The 17266-nt window shown below is 39.7% G+C and overlaps 1 protein-coding gene across 2 annotated transcripts in view; it reads left to right on the forward strand.

Annotated features, from left to right (window-relative positions):
• necab2 (N-terminal EF-hand calcium binding protein 2) overlaps positions 1 to 17266 on the forward strand; it is a 127742-nt gene that overhangs the window by 67229 nt on the left and 43247 nt on the right. For both annotated transcript variants that reach the window (XM_020644269.3, XM_065956740.1), the window contains exon 8: positions 13543 to 13622. In XM_020644269.3, the coding sequence (XP_020499925.2) occupies positions 13543 to 13622 (80 nt within the window). The remainder of the gene's footprint in view (positions 1 to 13542; positions 13623 to 17266) is intronic.

The raw sequence follows: 17266 nt of genomic DNA on the forward strand, positions 1-17266 counted from the left end.
CAAAGGATCGTGTTTGTGTGTGTGTGTGTGTGTGTGTTTGTGATTCTCTTTAAGGATTTGAAGGACCCTTGTTGGTACCCTCTAGCTGTACATTTCCTTTTTTTTTTTTTTATCCTTCCCTACTCTCTCTCTCTTATTCTGTTACAACAGTCCTCTCGCGCTGTCTCTCCTCCAGATGGTAGTTAACTCCGCAGCTTACGGTGGCCTTGACACTCTGCACCCACTCGAACAAATTGCTCGCACAAGAAATGACACTCCAAAAGTCTTTGAGATATGACATAACTTCATCACAACTCGAACTTCACTAAGAGGAAGAATCAAAGTCAGAGAAACAGTCATAATGAGACCAAAGGAAATAAATAAAAGCTTTAAAGGGCAAAGCAGAAAAAAAGACAAAATCTATTACTCCTAAGGTGTTATCGACAACTGTCAAAGGTGTTCATTGCTGTTATCTCAGGGTCGGATGGTCATTTGGTCCACAGACAGCAGGGTGTGAAAAGTTAGCCTGAGAAAAAAAAAAACACAGCACACTGTGGAGATACGGTATAATACTGTATATGTCACTGACAAAGCAGCTGTTGTACATCTGTCCTTTGAAGATGTCGACCTGCTTTGACCAATAGAGAGCATTGTAGAAGCTCTGTTTCCCATGTCGTGAAAATTTGGACAACAACACTGGCTCATTGTTTTGTGTGTTGTTCCTGATACAGTATTGTTAAGCTGCTCTGAGGAATTTTCGTCCTTTTCCTAAACACACCATGTATTTTCTAAACAAACACATTTTCCAGCATTTTGAACTCCATTGTTTTAATCAATTCTATTAGTCCTCTTTTTTCTGTTGTTATTACATTGCTATTTTTAGTCACAGTGTCAACAATAATTGTTAAAGTGTGAAATCAACAACAGAAAGTAAGACATCATGCTCATGTGCATGCTTGTCGTCTTGTGTATTCAGGATACTCTATAACACTAAACTTTCATCTAAAACATCAGAGTACAGTCAGCTACATAACTGTTTATTTTTCAGTTTTTATGATCGTAAAAGATTTGAAAGAGAAAAAGAATTGCCTTCACATAAGTGTATCTTTTAGTTTTAAACGTGATTTCCATCCAGCCAGTCGTCATGGTTTCTGTTCATTAGTGTATTAGCTGATGAACAGAAACCTGCAGCTTAAAACAAGTTTTACATTAGTCTCTTTTTTTTTTATCTGGACACCACTCCTTACTGCCCTTCATCAGGAATGCTGAGAGCCATTTACTCCAGCTTAGGTTAGGAAAAATTTCGATTGCTGTATTTGCACACAAAGGTCAATTTGGATGACAGTGAGTGAGTCTTCAGACTTCTACATACACCAATCAACAGCACAAGACAGACTTGTGTTATGCTCCACTATAAGGAGGAACTATGGAGCGGACAACAACAATCCAAAATTTGACCCAACGAGGCACATAAATCACCTTAACAAAGTCAAACAAACAGCAAAGGGAACAACATACAGCCATAACTTTGACTCTGTAGACCTTAAAGTTTAGTGTTATAATAAAATTGATCTGATTTTACAAAAGAAATATGTCCTTAAAACATTGAACCTGTGCAAGAGGACTTGATTTCCCTCACTTAAAGCCACAAAGATGAATCCCGTCAGTAGAAATCTGAGTTGTTCTTGAGGTGTTTATTTTCTCAGAAATTAAGTGGTGGGTTTGCATGTACTGATAAAAATCCTCTTTTTACAGCTTGTTAGACTGACAAAAATCATCAAAAATGATGGGTAGGTGTGAGTCAATCTACCATTTATTAGCAAACACTTATAAAGCTTCCATCTTCTGTCGTTTGAGGCATGTTGCTCTTTCAGTTTGTTTTTCAGGAAATACAACACCCATTCACTTTAGCTGTAAGGCAAGTCAACGCACTTTGCTCATGTTACACATTAACCATGATGCCCTGAAGTGTGATTGTGATTTATAAATGTGGAAAGGCTAAGAGCACATCTTAAAATCTAAATCCGAACACAAAGAAATGGCCCATCGATGGAAAAAGATTGCTGCTTTTCTGTGATTTTATCTGACTGAGTGCTTTGCTCGATTCCCACTGTTGTTGTCAAAGCAATTATTGATTTAGTGAGTGATCAATGAGGCAGAATTGATCTTCTTTGTCTTAATAAACACAGTGTTCGATCTGTGGCCCTCACACTGCACTACATCTGTGATGAACAAAACACTCACATACAGTCCCAGCTCCTGTTACGTGTGGCCCATTTCAGGGCAGACTTGAACACAAAACACAAATTATTTTGACAAGAATTGGTTAACCTTGAAACACTTTGTGATGTGTGGCCCTATACTGATGCAGTCAAGGGAGGACAGTGTTGCTAACAGTTACCTTGATTTCCATAAATCTCTCCGTTTCATTGGGATGTCTACTACACACAGATTCTGACATTGCTGTCAGGTTTGATGGGGCATGGCAGTGAAGGCTCTTTGTTCTTATACAGCCTTGGATCTGACAGCACACTGCTTTATACAGTTTTGTCCTATTTCTCTAAAAATATGTCCTCAGGCACGAAGCACACTGTGTGAAGACAAAAGACACCGATATAAATACACAGGAGCACACAAATACAAACACGCGACATAGAGAATTAGTTATTTTTCTGTCAAAACATTTGCCTATTTTACGCCCTCTAAAATATATTAAGCAGTGAATCTACAGTTGTTGTTTGCTTTCAATCCAACATGTAGTTGTTGGTTGTTGGTTTTTGTTTAGTTGAATTATTTAGGTTGTGATTCCCCCTTTGAATTCAACTCTTCACATGCCCAAAGTAAAATGAAAAAGATTATTTTCACAAATTAATATGAAGAAAGCTTGTATTCATTTCTGTTTATTTAGATGTAACGAATAACTGACAAACAAAAATAAAATACAGCATATACCATTTAGCCCCCCCCCTAATCTAATATTTCCTTTAAAAGAACTAACCCCGGTTTATGAAGTCCTTGACCCTGACCCAGACACACGTGTTAATGGAGACTATATTTGCAGGAGATTAGCCACGCTGACACACACTGACAGCAGTGATAAAAACCAAAGGGCTAGGAACCTCCTGGGAATGCTGTGTGTGCTAGTGCATTACAATAAAACATGCAACCAAAATAGAAACCACTGCAGAAACCTACTGATAGAACATCGTATATGTACGACGGAGAATTAGGGCCACGTAATTTATTTATTTATTTATTTTTATTTCAAGATTATTCTCGTACATTTACGAGTTTAATCTCGTAAGTGTACGACTTTAATCTCAATTTTTTTTTTTTTTTTTTGCCCTAATCATCCGTTGTATATATGCAGTTATGTTTTTGGGCCTTGGATTTTTTTTTTAATGAATGCTGATGTGTTTGCTTTCAAACTAAATAAAAGCTAAATATTATTTATTTTCCATGAATATAAAGCTTCTCCAGTACACCAGTGGAGTATCCTAATTAATGAAGAGAGTCTGCACCAAAAGCAAAAGCTTACTGCATGTCTCGCTTATTTTATATGAGTTCTGCCTGATTTATATTTCTCTGATTTCTAATTAAAACAGAATGTTCATAGCACTGTTCAAAGTGCATTTTATATATAATTCTGCAGCTAACTAATAAAATAGATATTCTGTCTACCCACAGAAAACATCTCTACGGAATTTGAGAAGGTTTCAGTAAAACCGTGATTGCTACTGATCAATAGGCTCTGCTTCATCAGACTCTATATTAATTATGTCTTTTAAATACTGTACAAACATCTTTAATGAGGATAACACACTGTTGGTGCTGAATCTTGAACATAACTCCTAAAGACTTATTATATCTTATTATGAAGGTAGTATGTTCATTTAATTCCGTCTTTCCAGCTTGAGAGCGTCAAAGTGCAATAAGAATGGCAGGTTAAACTCAATTTAAAAGCTTTCTTTCAATAAACATCTGAACCCCAGAACTTGACTTTTTTTTCAGTTATTTCAGTTCTGGTGGTGCATGGAGAAAGAAAAAGAAATGAATGATAGGTACAAAGATGACAGGTCCAGCTGACAGGACTCTCCGTTTTTATCTTTTCAAAGCCCAAACATCTGTCACCTGTCAGGGATATAGTGAAGCTCACAGCATGTTCAGAACAGTCAGATAGTGGACAGGGGAAAGGGGAAAGGGATTATTCATCCTCTTAAGGTGACACATAGCTACATGTAAAGGTTTTACATGAGGTTCTAAAATCTTGATGGGCTCTCTTAAACCTCACAGCCCCTTTTAAAGGCGCAATATGTAGAATTGTTACACTAAAATATCTAAATTAATTGATAATTGACTGAACCCATGTTAAATAGTTTTTCTTTTGAGTTCTAACATTACCTCTAATATTTTCAACAGTTATCAAATCCAGAGAAATCCTACATTTTTATAGTTGTAACGCCCCGTGTCTTTCAAGGAGGCCACAGTGACAGAGCCGCCATGACAGACACGAGATGTTATCGTTGCCATGGAAACACCAGATGTTAAATCAAAGACCGCTGCATAAGGAAGTGGAAACTGCTACTGAAAGTTGCCGTACTGTTGCTGTATCTGCTGCTGTGATAAAAAAAAAAACGTCACGTAAATTATACTTGGATACATTGGCTCGTCGGTAAACACCTGTTCATCTTGACTACGGTCAATTTGGAGTCCTTTTTTGACGGAGGTTGTGGGGAGTAGCAGAGATAATCACTCCCTTGATTCCTGGCCAACCACGATGTCATCTTTAAGTAATTGATTTGACTCAGAGCCCTCTAGCAGCTATCATGACAACCTGTCAACCTGTATTGGCTAAATAAAGCATTTTAGTCTGACAAATATGGGCGCATTTGGCTCCAAAAAACAAGATGGCATTTGCTGAGGTGTGGCTTAATGAAAAATTGTTGTTTATAAGACACCACTTAATATCATGGTTGCCACATCCATTTTTAACAATCAGGCCACTTTGTGTATTTCTCTATAGTGTTTATGGCCTTACTCCTCAACAGTTTTTTCATGCCTTGCACACTAAAGGCTTAGTGAAGTGAGTCACCTAAAAATGATCTTCAGCCTTCCTCAAAGCTCCACAACTAGTGGCAAGGGCCATGATAATTGCTCCTCTTCCTGTTTAAGAGTTTCCTCAGTCTCCCCAAAGCATATTCTCTGCTCTCTGAAACCAGGACTGTCTCAGAAAATTCGACTGCAAGGGGTTAACAGGGCCAAGTATGTCGCGCGCCCCCCCCCCCCCCCCCCCCCCCCCAAGTGCCAGATTTACTGAAGTGCTCCATGTGTGCCCCAAGAGGCGTCATGCAGAAAACCAGGTCTGGGCAGGTCTGAGTCTTCACTTTGCCCAAGCTGAAAAGGCTCTCTGGGCCAGTTATCCTGTCATTCATCAGCCTGAGGGGGCAGCTGTGCCAGCCTGAGATCTGTCCATCTATCTCTTTCTATTTATCTCTCTATTTGATCGTCTTGTTGTATGGTACATGTAAAAGAAAAATGTACATTTTGTATGATGGCAGACTGGGACTGTGCTATTCATACAGCACTTTTTGAACACAAGTTGAGAAGTGCTTTACAATTCAAACAAGCAAAATATAGTTAGAAGAAAGACAAAAATGAACAACTCATAAAACAAATAATCAGGCGAATAGACATGCATTGAAATAAGCAGAAGATGCTGCACCGGTCCCCACTGGTGAGCCCCAGCGTCCCAGAGCCAACCCCCCTCATGTCACTTCCCACCTCCCACCATAGCAACGTGTGCGAAGAGAAAAGGGAAAAGAGAAAGGAGAGTCTGTGGAGAGATGCTGGATGGAGAACAGGGAAGGCAGAACCAGGGCTCTGATGATGAAGGAGATGATGAAGTTCCACAAACTCATTAAAACCACTGACTGCAACAATGAAACTGTGGTACTTCCCCTTTAACTCCCATTAAGCTTTAATAGGGCTACTATTAGAACACTTGATAATTTGTCTGCAACTATATAATGTCGTTTTTAGTAACTGTTAGTGTATAACACACAAACAAATCTTATTTTTGCTCATACTGTCACATGTCAAAATCATGCACTACAAATCAACTCTTCGGATGACATGTCCTCATCAGGGAACAAATAATCCATCAATGTGTTTTCATACATTTTTAAACCACGATACAGATATGATGAATTTGATTTATTTTTGGTATGATAAATAATAATATATTGTATTCCATATTAATGCAAGGTTTGAAGAAGCTTTGCTTTAAATGTAAAGATTAGTAAGTGTTAAAAAAAAAAATCACATTTTAAGTACGACATTTTAAATGCTCACCATTACCGTGGAGATTTGTAAAATAAAAAGAAAAGAAAAGTCTATTTATATATTTCTTTCAAGCATGTGTAAAGCACATGCTTAAGCAACATTTAAATGCACAAATGAATCTTATCATCCCACACATCCCTCCACATCCTACCAAGCACAACATCTTTAACCCAAAAAGAGGCAAAGATGGAGAGGCAGTCTTTCTCAACCTGGTACTCTTTTTTTTACCCCGAACCACACTTTCCCTTTTTCCCCCTCTCTCAGTTTGTCTCCCTCCCCTCCCCCCCCTCTCCCCGTCTCCTCTACACTGTAGGCTGTAAAGCAGCCGTGACAGCTGCGGACCTTGATGTCAGCTGCACTTTGTCTTGAGTTAGGACAAGTCGATTGATTAATTACTCACAAATTCCCCACTGTTCCCCACCCCCTAACCCTGTCCAAAGCCCAACCACCTCCACCAATGTCTAGATTCATAAATGTGAGGTCGCCTTATCACTCCTTTCTCATGTCACACATTGACAGCTTTTTTATGAGGTGTGTTTTCACTGTGAATTGATCAGTAAGTCTCAGGAGAGAGGAGAAAAAAGACAAAGCAGTGAGTGGGAGATGACTGGAATAAAAGACAGTATGATCAAGGCAAGGAGTTGAGAGAGGGGGAAGAGAGTAAGGGAGCTAAAAATATCCTTTAAGTTGAGTATGGAAAGCTACATTGTTACTGTGTTCAACACTTTAGAGCGTATCTTCTCTCAGTGCACATTTAGGGAAGAGTTTTAAATCCAGAAAAACAATTCAGACCCAAGCAGTTTGTTCTTTAAAGGTTTATTTTTGGGGCTTTTCATGCCTTTATTTGGAGATAGGACAGCGGATAGAATCAGAAATCAGAGAGAGAGAGATAGAGAGAGAGAGAGAGAGATAGAGAGAGAGAGTGGGGAACGACATGCATGAAAGGAGCCACAGTTCGTACATAAGGCTCGCACACCAGCAACTCTGCCACCGGTGCCCTACACAAGCAGTTTGATTTCATTTACATTTTCATACCATGAGAGCTGCTCCTGATTCTGTGACATTATCTTTTCATTCTTCACAGATTTATTCGTCGTAATAACTGTTAACACTTCACTGAAAATAAAGCAGACTGACTTTCCAGTAAGTTTCCATGTACAAGTTTGGAAAAATAAAAGTGAACATCGTTAATAGGTTAGTCCCAGTATAATAAAAATAATAAAAAAATCAATAACACAAGCCTGTTTAGCCTCTATAGCTTACAGTACATTGAACAAAACCTTGAAGCGCTCTCACTAAGCCACATGAAGTCAGATTGGTCCGTTCCTTGGATCGTTCTGTTACTCTACCTGCCGGTGACCAAATGTCCCACCTTTTCAGGGTCTGCCTTCAGGGCCTGAGTCCTGACACATTTCTCTAAAACACATTTTCAACTAAACTATTCTGAATTTCACCCAAATGACTTTATGTCATTGCACTTGTTTTATGCACTTGTCTGGTCTGTCTGTGATGAGCTGTTGAGAACATATCCTTGGATGTTTGAATTCACCTCTGAAGTATCTGTTTGTGTAAATCAATGAATGTATCACTATCAAAGCTGTAACTAGACTATTCACAGGCAGGCGTTGTATGCAATGAAGCTCAAAAGCTCGTTCTGAAAGAACCTGTCAACTAGCAGACATTTAGCTGTGATAATGAGAGAGAGAGATAGTCTGTCTTTTCTTCAGAGCTTCAGGATCCTTACACTTTACTAAATAAAGGATCAAACATGCCAAAATGCTGACTCCCTACAATTTTTTTCTTTGAGTGCTGATGAAAATATGTGTGGTGCATGCATGAACATAAGGGTTTTGTTGAGAGAGTTTGAAAATATGGTCACCCGAGCATTGTGAAGTTTTTAAGCTATGATAGGCGGTTGTGCAGAAATAACAGAAACTGAGGCACCAACAGTAACTGGGTAGAGTAAAGCCCAAATGTCTGTTCTCAAAATCAACAGCCTGTAAAATTATTTTGTTAGATTATGATTTGTTAGGAGGAGGAGATATGGAGAAGAGATAGAAGAAAGGTATCCATTTACAACACAATAATGTTGGCTTCTGGTATTTCTACATTATTCATCTTACTTGCACTGTTGGAAAAAAATGTGTTTGACATATTTCTGTGCATATTCATACAGTATTTATTATTTAAAAAAAATTGTATGCAGTCCCCCGTATCTATTTATAGTTTGTGCAGCAGTATGTGCAAACCAGCTGTGCCTGCCATCACGTGTCTGTAATGGAGAATAGAATGAAGCTGCCATATGTTTCTCAGCCTGCAGAGACAGATGTCTTTAAAAGCAAGAAAACAATAGCTGTTAACTGATCACAATAACAAAAAACATCTTGCACACTGTTATTCAAAAAACATCTTTCTGTTAGTGTATCTAATCTCATAAACAAGGTGATCATACGTCCTCTTACTTTGACACAGTAGGTACTACAGTATCTGTTAATACTGTTTTTGAAATTCATCGGCATAGTCAGCCGGTTGTCATCTAAAAGTCGTCAAATGCCCTCATTTTGTCACTGCACTTAATGCTTCATACAGACACTCAAGACAGCCTCCATGCTCTACATGAGACACATGAGCTTTCTACTTACTCCAATATTCACCACCATCTACAGACATTTTAGATGGTCTGTCACATGGTTGGTTGGATGTACATCATAAAAAGGTATGAAGGGCCAATGGGATTCTTATCACAGGCTTTAATGTCAGTGTTCATCCTTTTCCAAAACGAAACAAATAATGTTTTTTTCTTGAACTAAATCAGTACATTTATTTTTTTAATTAAAATGTAAATGATAATGATCATACAAATAAGATGATGCTTGAAAAACTTAAAATCTTTTCTGACAGATAGAAACGGCAGGTAGTGTTCTGAGTTAAGCCTGGCTCACACTGCAGGATAATCGGGCCGATTTGAGCTCCGATTCTTCCTCCCTGACAATCTCAGGGTCGCTCCCGACTCAAGGCTGCTCGGAACCGATTATCTGTTCAGATTATCTCGTAGTGTGAGCGGTACAAAGATCCAATCTTAACGTCCCCGATCTGCCCGGCGATCGTCGGGGACGCCCCGATTTATTTCAAACATGTTTGATATTTATAATTTAAAATCATGAAAGGGTCCGGCAGAAGTTGTGTGTGACTACAATATGATCACGAGAGACAAGGGAGGACTGTAGTCATGGCGACCAGCGGCAGGACACAACCCAGCGTTTTTTTTTTTTACTTTTCTGTACAGATCATCAGTGCAGCACTTTTCTGAAACTTCCATATAGATCTACGATTGTATCAACTTTCCTATATCCTACAACAACTTTCACTTCCTTCTCTTTCACCAACCGTCGTCCTTTGTTTTTTTTTTCAAATGAAACTTTATTAACTTTATTTGTCAACGCTCCTTTCCGATTTCACACGTAACAGTGTGAACACGTCAATCGCAAGGTCTGGTAGAGCGTCATAAACGATTCAGTCGTACAGTGTGAGCTGACATGCCACAACGACTTTTATACAATCGGGGAAAAATCGCACAGTGTGAGCCAGGCTTTAGGCACTTTCAAAATCCTGTAAATCCTGTTTGTAAACATAATTTACAAATTACTGAAGATTGTAACTTGGCTGCTCGAAAACATGGTCAGCAATATCACTGGCTTCTAGCATTAATTTATATAATATTAATATACTGATAGTCCATGTTTTTGAAACCTTCTTGGTTCATATTGACTGCTGAAAAGTATTTTAAATTGAACAGAAAAGAAGACGACAGAGCAAACATTAGGGCTTAAATATGAGAGACAATCAAGCTTTTTTCATGACTTGCAGATTCAACAGATTTAAATAGTGGTTGACACTGAGTGAAAGTTAAATTAGGTGAATGCTGAGCAACTCGCATCATGTGTAATTGAGGAGAAAAGATCCCCTCCACCCCCACAGCCCTCTGCTACATTTGAAGGCTGTAATTTCTCCCGCACACTCTTATAATTGAGCGGGACGCTTATTTTCAAAGTCCATCGTAATGGCCAGTGGGCTTTTAGCTCCAACTGTCTCCATGGTTACAAACCATGTTTTAGTATATGAGTGTGTGTGTGTGTGTCTGCGTGCCTGTGTGTGTGCTTGTCTGCATGCCTCTGTGTGTGTATCTATATGTGTGCGTGCGTGTTTATGAGAGAATTTGAGGCTGAGGGAGGTAGCTCCTAATTGACTGTCTGTTAAAGCTTTTAATGAAGAGTGGGCAGCCAGCTCTCCAATTAGCTGTGAGGGAGCCATCAGGGATCAAAGGAGTACAGCAGCTCAGGAGAGGGTTGGTGGTGGGGGTGGAGGGGCAGATGGTGGAGAGGAGGGACGAAGGAAGGAAGGAGAATCATAAGGGCCTGGAGGGTGAAAGGAGCAGCCTTTTCTCACTCCCCATTTTTTAAATACAGCAACTTGGTCATTCACCCAGTAATTCCAATTATAATGAGATAGGTAAGGTGTTTTTGCTTGTCGGCGTCTTTTGTCTTTTATGATTTTATGCTCTTGGTCCAAGACAAATTCCTCTAGGGCCAGTGAAGGTTTCACTCATTCATTCATTGTCTTTTTTTTTTACGGGCAAAATGTAATCACACTCAAAAACAAAAGTCAATATCCAACCATTATATACTGCACAGATAAAAGAAACATCCTAGATGTGCTGGGACGCATCATCAGTGATGTTTCCTGGGTTCACTGAGTGTTTCAGGTCTCGCAACATCATACACCCTCGCCCAGCCGAGGTTGATTAAGCCCTGACTTGCGTCCCAGCAGCATTAGGCCACAAATCCCCCCCTTTTTATCCACAGCCACCTGGAGGCTTTCTCTGCTGCCGCCGTTGCAGTCCTGATGGCCGTTTTCCTCTGTGGCCCTCTCATACCCAGCAGGGTGTAGGCTCTGTGGAGAGAGCGGGCCTGCAAAGCCTCTGTTGCCCACGTCAACCGGATAACAGATTCCTCTCCACCCTCGTTTCCGGCTGTCCTCGAGGAGTCCCTGGTATTTGGCCAGCTTCCTTTCAAAAGCCTCCTCAATACGGTCCTCCCAGGGCACAGTCAATTCTATAAGGGCAAGCTGTCTTGAGGCCTCGGAGACTTCAGTTGCTTTCCCAGGTCAACCAGTAAGCTGCCAGTTCTGTGCGGTGGAGAGTAGGCCAGCTGCAGCTCTGAAATACAGTTTGGGCTGCTTTCCTGCCTTGACGAATGTTATTTGCTTAGTGGGGCGGCAGTAGGGCTTGTTGTTTTTATACAGTATATGCATGCTCTTGGAGAGAGACTCCAGTATATATATACTGTATATATATTCCAATACAGCGACCTTATATGTTCTTGTATTACGCTTAGGAAGTAACAATTAAATCACCCAATTCAGTAGTAACATTTAAAGAATCCTTACTGTCACACTCGTCTTTAGATTGAGGCCACTGTCAAATATAAATGAATCCATCAATATGTCCATGTAAACATTAGTTATTGCGTTCAGCTAATCCTTACAGACCATCAGTTTTATTCTTTTGGTTTCCAGCGTTTTCAACTTCACAGGTCTGTTGAGGACTTTTCATACATAGTTAAAGCTCTTAACGGGTTGGTCCAAAATGAAGGGGCCTGTGGGTGCTGATCAAATAAAGAAAAAATACAACAAAAAGATGACTGTAAGTTGGAGTGGAAGATGATATTCTTAGTAATAAGTGATACAAAAATGGAAATAAAGCCTGATTTCCTTAACTAACAAACCAAACCGAAAAACAGGTTAACCAGCAATTTAAACCTATAGTGTGTCCAACAGAGATAACTCTAAGGTGTGTGTGTGTGTGCTACAACTTAACTCCCTGGTCCAGTTCACGTACCAAAACAAATGCCTCATTACAAGATCGATCAAGTATAACAATACAGCTAGCTGTGTCTACAACAATTCATGAAAACAGTAACAATAGCAAAACATGGAAAAGAAGCAAGTCCATCTCAATCAGTGCTGCATCTTGAAGGTCCAGCAGGCAGAGCTGTGAGGGATGAGTCAGAGGGGCTCTCCTCTGGTTGGTTGATCGCTGGTACAACAATCAGACTTCACCAGCTGGCAGCACAGTTGGAGGAAATATCTAGTCTAGAGGACTCACCAAGCAACCACAGGCACAGTAATTCACAGAGCACTCCAAAACAGGTTTGTCACACACACACACAGAGAAGGGGTGTTGTTGTGGCTATATAGCTATCAAAAATTACACAATAAAATTACGGTAGGCTTTGAGATTACAACCTGTTTGCAAAATATGGCAGTACAGGAAGAACATGGTGATTTGTACTGTATTGTTTCATATGCAATAAATATTGCTGGAAAATGTACAATGCTTTTCAACACCAATCATGATGTAGTCACAATTAAAGAACAAGACAATTCTTAGCAACAAATTTGTTCTTAAATCCTATTTAAGAACTTGTTATAGAAGATTCTGTGAATCAGCAACGTTTTCTAATGTGGGATTTGTTCTTAGGTAAGAACAGAAGTTACGAACACTCAAGAGCACTCTAACTCACATTTGTGTGCTGCAGTATGACTGGTTATTGCATTCTATTTGAATCTAGTTGTATAACAAACTGTTTGCATTAAAATATTTTGTTTCATACTGAAAAAAAAAGCTCATGAATATTTTTATGATGTTCACAAATCAGAGTTGTCTTTGAAATAAATAAACGCTACACATGACACTTCAATTCACATAGGCATACATTCATTATCTTTGTTGCATCCTATGCGTCTTTTTGTGTGTTCCTGTGTGACCATCATTCACACTTTTGAATAAACAGCGTGTTTGCTGCTGACCTCCTGCAGTAGTACCTCCACTTGAGAACTGCTAAAGTTCGATGCTCCGCCGACGCCATCTGCAGCCCCCTGTTGGGCATCTCTACAACCTAAGCATGTGTGTCTGCAGGGCCCTGCACTCATGCCCTTTATGGCCGTTAGTTGGCGGTTACCTATATGCTTATTGGGACCAACATGCTGCACGCTTGTAACTTACAAACACAAGGCGATAAGAACGCAGCCGCGAACAATTCAGCTGTTTCAGAACACGTTGATGAATCTGACAGGGAGTCTTCTTAAAAAAATGTTTTTTTAAGAACCACGTATTTCTACTTATCCTATCCAGTGTATTAAGACTGTGTGTGTGTCTTTTAGGTGCAATAGAGGTGAGGAAAGAAGGTCTGGAGTCTCAGATCAACCGCCTGGCTGAACTAATCGGACGCCTGGAGAATAAGGTGAAAAATAAACACACACACACACACACACACATCCACAATGCTCTTTTTAGGAAGATGTTGCATTGGTTTACTTTCCCAGAGACGTACTTGAACCTATCTCTAACATTAATTTCAATCAAACCACTAAGGCCCTATTTTACATGCTGCGACCAGAGCCCATTGAAGCACATCCATCATAAATGGTTTTCAACCGGCCCACTGTCATTTCATACCCAGCATGCACTTCGTACACTCTATGTGCCATTGGGTGCATTGGTCTTAAATGAGATGTTGTCAAGCAATCATCAGACAACAGAAAGAAAATTCACTATTGACCAAGAAAAATTGGGTTCAAGGTCAGTTGTGCTGTTTTTCCTGTTATATAACTGGCACAATTTTCATTTGCCCATGTTAGACACAGGAATGCATCTCCTGAAATCATTATTCTGTCTTATGCATTGAGTAGCCATTCTGAAGAAGCCTGAAATAGGGCTCACTCCCGCATTTCTCCTCCCACTCCTGATCACCTCTGGGAGCTTAAGTGGTTTCTTGCTATTCTCCAGGATGAATACTTTGTGCACAAGCAGATCAAATTTCCTCAAGGGAAGACTCTGTATATGTCTGAATTTATACCATTTAATGACAACCCCCAGTAGTTACACCTGGCACTTAAAAGGAGTAAGATATTATGTTTATGTTTGTTCAATTAAAATGTCCCAACGAGCAAAAACCTACACATGATATATTAAGGGACTAATTATAACTTGATATGCCCTAAATGAACTCGGGTGGTGGGACTCTGCTTGGCTGGAAACTGGCTGGAAGTTGACTGGCCTTTTTGCTGGAAGGGGAAGTTCGAGGTGGCTGCAACTGTGTATCACCCAGATATGTTAGGAGCTTTTTTTAAATGATATTTGTGAAAATATATTTTTGAGGTGGGAGGGAATATTTCCAAAACTTATTTACAGGTACATCTATCAAGTAACCAACAAATCAAATGGCTCTACTTCTAACTGAAGTGGATTACATTTGTTTCTTTTTCCCCAGAACTGGGACCTTGTGAACATATCGTCACCACAAAGAGATTCATAAAAGAACACAAACATTTATCAAATATTGCACGTTTCTCTTTATTACAAAATTACACTATTATTTAATTTTATTATTTATATATTTATCAAGAATGGATCTACAAAGATGTAAACAGAAACAATGGCTTCAGTTTTTCACACATCAGGCTCTTCATGACAGACAGAATCTCATCCTCACACTTTTAACAAGTTGTCAGTTAGTGAAGGGTTTGTAAGTTTGAGATGTTACATTGTCCAAATTGGGAAATGCCAGAGCAGCCAACTGTCTCTGAAGGTCTGCAAGGCAAGAAGAAAGGGGGAAATAGAGAGGGAAGAAGAAGGGTGTTGATGAGGGGGTGAAGGAGCGGGATACAGTACATATGAAGTTAATTAATACTAAGTGATGAAAAGTAAAGAATGAAACGAGGGACTGAACAAAGAAGGCAGATGCAATTAGAGGCCTGGGGTCCAAACTGTAGCAATGGTTCTTTTCCCACTTGTCCTCCTCCTCTTTGTGGCAGATCTCCCATCCCAAATGCCTCTTCATCTTTCCCCTCCCCTCCTTGGTCTTTACATCTATCATTCCCCTCTTCCTCCCATTCCCTCTTTGTCCCTCTGTTCCTCTGCATTGCCCACGTCTCGTCCAATACTGAACATGTTAAGGCTAATGGGGCCCCAGCAGACTCAGCTGTCTTTTTGAGAGAGCTCCACTACAACAGAAAGAGCTACGAATAACTGAACACAAAGTACTGCAAGAGGGAAGGAAGGCAGTAGGGTGAATAGGTGGAGAAAGAAAGAGAATCATATGAATAAAAAGAGTTCTATAAACAGAGAGGAATTGAATGTCTCAAGTTTCAATAGCCTCAATGTGCTCGTAAAAAGATGTCTTAATGTGCCCCTGTCTTACAAACAATTTATAGCACTTGACCACAGATGATGATTTAATATTTGAAAGAATGTAACCTCTGATGATTGAATCACCTGTCAAAGAACTTTTTAATTATCATGATTCTAAAGCTCCACTGAGAGCACATTTCCCTGTATGGTTTTCAGTGGCTGAGGTGTAAAGGCACATCTTCTTAGGGATGATTCCACAAAGTATAGTCTGATTTTTACCTATGTAAACAGGAATAAAGGAACTTCTAAAACACACAGTGCTTTTATGCCTCACATCACAGACAATTTGCGTTTTTTTGACAAGCACACAGTGGTTTTGTTAGAAACCAACAGTGATATTACAGGATTTCTCAAAAATATAACCGCTAGCATCTATAGCTCGTATTTATTTGTATGCAAGCCTGAGATATAACTTGGGTTGGATGACTTTCTGATGTAAAGCTGATACCAATAACAATTGAGGCCAACATGAGGCGGCTGTGGCTGAGTTGGTAGATTCGGCCGTCTCCTGACTGGAAATTCGGGGGGATCGATTCCCAGCACCTGTAGCTACATGTCCGATGTGTCCTTGGGCGCCGAATTGCTCCCGCTGCTTCGTCGGTAGCGATTGAATGGGATTAGTTGCTTCTGATGGTCACTTTACATAGCAACCTTCAGCCATCAGTGTGTGAATGTGTAGGTGTGACATGCGGTGTAAAAGTGCTTTGAGTAGTCAGATGACTAGAAAAAGGCTATATAACCTCAAGTCCAAGTCCATGTATCTTTATGTTGCAATCTATTATGATAATATCTGTAGGATTAAAGGAAGTTTTTTTCTTGCCACCATAACTTTGCTCATTATGGATTGATGTTTGGTCTCTGTATATAATATAACAATGTTATTTTCTAATAGAATATAACAAAGACTGAGGTTTTTTACCTCCTTTTTGTCATCTCAAGTGTCTTGAGATAACATTTGTTATAAATTGGCCCTATACAAATAAAGATTGATTGATTGATTGATGTAGTCTCATCTTCTTGCTCAGTCACTCTCCTTCTCTTCTTAGCTCCATCCGTCAGCGTCCCCTTCTGTCTCTTAACCTTAGCTATTCTATTAAACAGTATTGAGACAGGCTTTGTCGTACAGCCGTATGGCAAATGTGGCTCAGTGGTGGCAGGTCAAGAGTTTGATCCCCAGCTTCTGCAGCCACAATGGGCAAGACACTTAACCTCGAACTAATGTGTATGAATAGGATCAGTTAATACTGATGGACACTTTTCGTAACAGTGTGTGACCTGTTGGTTAAAACGCTTTGAGTTGTCAGAACACTAAAAAAGCGCTTTACAAGCTCAAGTCCAATAACCATTACTTCTTGTAAGGAATCTACAGTAAGCTGCCAAACTTACATAGTGCTGTAAGCAGGCGACCGGGGGGATCTATGAACATGGGAGAGACACCCTTCTCCCTGTTGAGAGTTGTTAGAATAATAGATCAACTTCAAACAAATATTTTACGTTGGCAAAGTTACATATTGTTGTGGACTTTTGAAGCCCATCACAGCGCTTGCCATGTTGGAAACGCTGTCTCAGACTAACTTTAGGTTATCCTAGTAACTGGCAACGAACTGGAGCTGAAACAGGCCAGATCAGTAATGTCCCTTATTATGAATAGCTCTTGTCTTTTTATTATAGCAATATGTAAGGTCTTTTACCTGC

The sequence above is a fragment of the Labrus bergylta genome, chromosome 7, assembly GCF_963930695.1.
Source record: "Labrus bergylta chromosome 7, fLabBer1.1, whole genome shotgun sequence".
Classification (NCBI taxonomy): Eukaryota; Metazoa; Chordata; class Actinopteri; order Labriformes; family Labridae; genus Labrus; species Labrus bergylta.